At 38.9% G+C, this 2,815-nt stretch overlaps 1 protein-coding gene across 1 annotated transcript in view; it reads left to right on the top strand.

The window, feature by feature from the left end:
• The first annotated feature begins 576 nt into the window (after positions 1–576).
• Positions 577–2,815, top strand: part of LOC106536051 (olfactomedin-4) — a 3,883-nt gene continuing 1,644 nt past the window's right edge. The window contains exons 1-6 of the mRNA XM_014033225.1: positions 577–622; positions 693–815; positions 1,007–1,225; positions 1,525–1,681; positions 2,112–2,339; positions 2,579–2,747. Coding sequence (XP_013888679.1) covers positions 584–622; positions 693–815; positions 1,007–1,225; positions 1,525–1,681; positions 2,112–2,339; positions 2,579–2,747 — 935 coding nt within the window. The 5' untranslated portion in view covers positions 577–583. The remainder of the gene's footprint in view (positions 623–692; positions 816–1,006; positions 1,226–1,524; positions 1,682–2,111; positions 2,340–2,578; positions 2,748–2,815) is intronic.

The following is a 2,815-nucleotide window of genomic DNA, read 5'->3' as shown; positions in this document are numbered from 1 at the left end:
CATTAGTTTTATATAGAGCTTTTCGAGACCCTCAAAGACACTTTACAATTACAATATAATACAATAATTCATTTATATATTTCTGCTCATTTGGGTTTTGTAAATAACAACACAACACATAAAAAACAACTAAAAATCAACCCAAAAATAAAAAAATATATATTAAAAACAGTTCTAAAATTTGAGGATGAAGCTTAGAATGAAGAAAACAACGAGAACATTTGCAGTGATGTGGCCTGTCAGGGTAATGCTTCACGGTGCAGATTTTTTCAGGAAGTGTTTGAATAATGGGATTTTTCCCATGAGTTTTTCTTATTGAGTAATTCGTTTGGGGTACATTCACCCTCAGGGTGCATTTATCTTTTATAATCTGTACGTGCAACAAAATGACTTCTCTACAGGTAAAAATCCTGTGTTGCCATAATCCCAACCACAGGGAGGAAGTGAAACTTGGCGCACATGCAGGCTCACTGACTCACATGCAAAAGTTTGTGGGAGTGGTCAGAAGATAGTGGCTGCTTTTTGCAGACAGACACAAACTCTAATCAGATACAGATCCGTCAGACCCATCATGAAGCTGTATATGATTATTCCTCTGTGGGCTCTGCTCTCCATCACACAGGTAAGAAACACTAAAGACAGAAATACTCAYAGTAGTTTTAAGTTTTTTAAAACTTGATTTCTGATTTCAGACAAAAACACAAGATAATTGTGTTTGTGAGTTCATCAGCTCAGGAAAATCCTTTCCTCATGACAAACTCAAAATGGTGCAGGACAGTGCATCCAACTGCAACAGCCTTGTCACCCCTCAGAACGTGAGTCAGTCCACTAACACAGACACAACTCCACTAACAGTCAACTAACACAGACACAACTCCACTAACAGTCAACTAACACAGACACAACTCCACTAACAGTCAACTAACACAGATCAACTCCATGTGGGATGTGAGAGGTTACATGTACAGTATTTGTCCATGCTAAGTAAGTGTCTCTGTCCCTGCAGACCTTGGGGTTGGAGAGTCTGCTGCTCGGTCTGGACCGACGACTGCCTGAGCTGGAGGAGGACATAGCGATGCTGGAGCAGGAGGATGATGGCAAACTGTACGGTGCTCTCAGTTTGCACGTGATTGAGAACGAGCTCACTGAGGTCCAACAGCTGATTGAAAAACTCAACAGCACAACCTTTGAGCACAAACTCCTGAGTGATAACACAGCTCAGAAGGTACTGAGTATGATTTTCTGTTCATCATTGATACAACTTTTAATTTAACCATCAGAATGACACAAAACATGCAATTCGTCTTGATAAAGCACATTGGAATCTTGTACAAATATTTAGACTGAAAGATCCAAAATAACACAAACAGTTAAACAGTAACAGTAACATCAATTATTTTGTCTTACATTTTTAATTAATACCTGAGTGTCAGTGTTGTGTCTTACTGGTTACCTGGTCTAAAAGTACCAGAACATCCATCTTTGTTCAGTGAGTTTCAAAAAATACTGGATTGTCTGTCTCAGTTGGAGAATGTGAAAGAAGAAATGCAGGAACTGGAAACRTTTGACGCCATGCAGGTGGTGAAGAACCAACAAGCCAACCAGCGCCTAAAGAGAGACCTGGACCAGTGCAGGAATGGTGGACTTCATCCCACCCACCAGCCCACCAAGCCTACAGAAGGTAAGATGTGACCAGGTTTAACCTAATAAAGGATAATGCGTTTCTTGTCTGCATTGTGATACTTCACTTYACAGTTATCGGTCTGKTGAGATTGTTTTGCACTGAAAACAGGCAATTTCTGATTCCTAATCTCRGATTCTGATCTATTCTTGCACAAATCTTTATATCATTTTTATTATTAGTAGTTGTATCATGTCTAGTCAGTGTAAATTTTTGTTTTGTGTACTATCTATAGTTTGTAAAGTAACTAGTGTGTGAACCTCTGTACGGATGCTGCTGTGACACCTGAATTTCCCCTCTGTGGGACAATAATGCTATTCTATTCTATTCTATTCTATTCTATTCTATTTCAAATTAGGTATTTCAGTGTTGTAGACTTGAAAACAAAATGGAAAAAAATTATAAACCAAATATTTCTAAATTTTTCCAGGAACCTGTCCCCACGGTCGATTCCTAAACRTCACCGGACCGAGAGTCTTCACAGCAGGAGAGTATCCGGGTTCGTACAARTATGGAGCCTGGGGTCGAGATCCCAAACCAGAGGAGGGGAAGAAGAACTGGTACTGGCTGGTCATGATGACGTCCAGCAACGTTTTCTCCAACTACGTCCGTTTCTACTCCAGCCTGAGCTCTTTAATTGTTGGAGTGAGTACCCCAGGTAAGGGAATCACAAACTTAGAAAGAAAAATAAACACTTACAGCTTTTTTTCCTGAAGGGGCAGGTACCCATTGGGCCACCACCCTGGATCGATCTATACRTCTTACAACAGTTGAAGTCTAAAATTAGCATTTTCAGCTATTAAATAGGACAAATTTATTTTATTTTTAAGTTAGGTCAATTATTTTTTGTTCACATATTAATAAGATTGGCTTCTTCTGTTTATTTTTTTTTACCAGGTAATGTCCTGATCCATGTAACTAACCCAACCACCAACACCATCCAGGGTCCGAATGTGGTTCTGTTCGGCGATGCCCTTTACTACAACTGTTACAACAGTTATTCTGTTTGTCGATTCAACCTCACAGCAAAAACTATCACCACATTACAACTACCCCAGGGAACCAGGTTGGTGTAAAATCTGTAGAAATTTGAATTATTATTATTATTATTATTATTATTATTATTATTATTAT

This window comes from Austrofundulus limnaeus, unplaced genomic scaffold (genome assembly GCF_001266775.1).
Source record: "Austrofundulus limnaeus strain Quisiro unplaced genomic scaffold, Austrofundulus_limnaeus-1.0 Scaffold7, whole genome shotgun sequence".
In the NCBI taxonomy this organism is placed as follows: Eukaryota; Metazoa; Chordata; class Actinopteri; order Cyprinodontiformes; family Rivulidae; genus Austrofundulus; species Austrofundulus limnaeus.
Note: the sequence above shows the minus strand (reverse complement) of the source record. Positions and strands in the feature narration are given on the sequence as shown.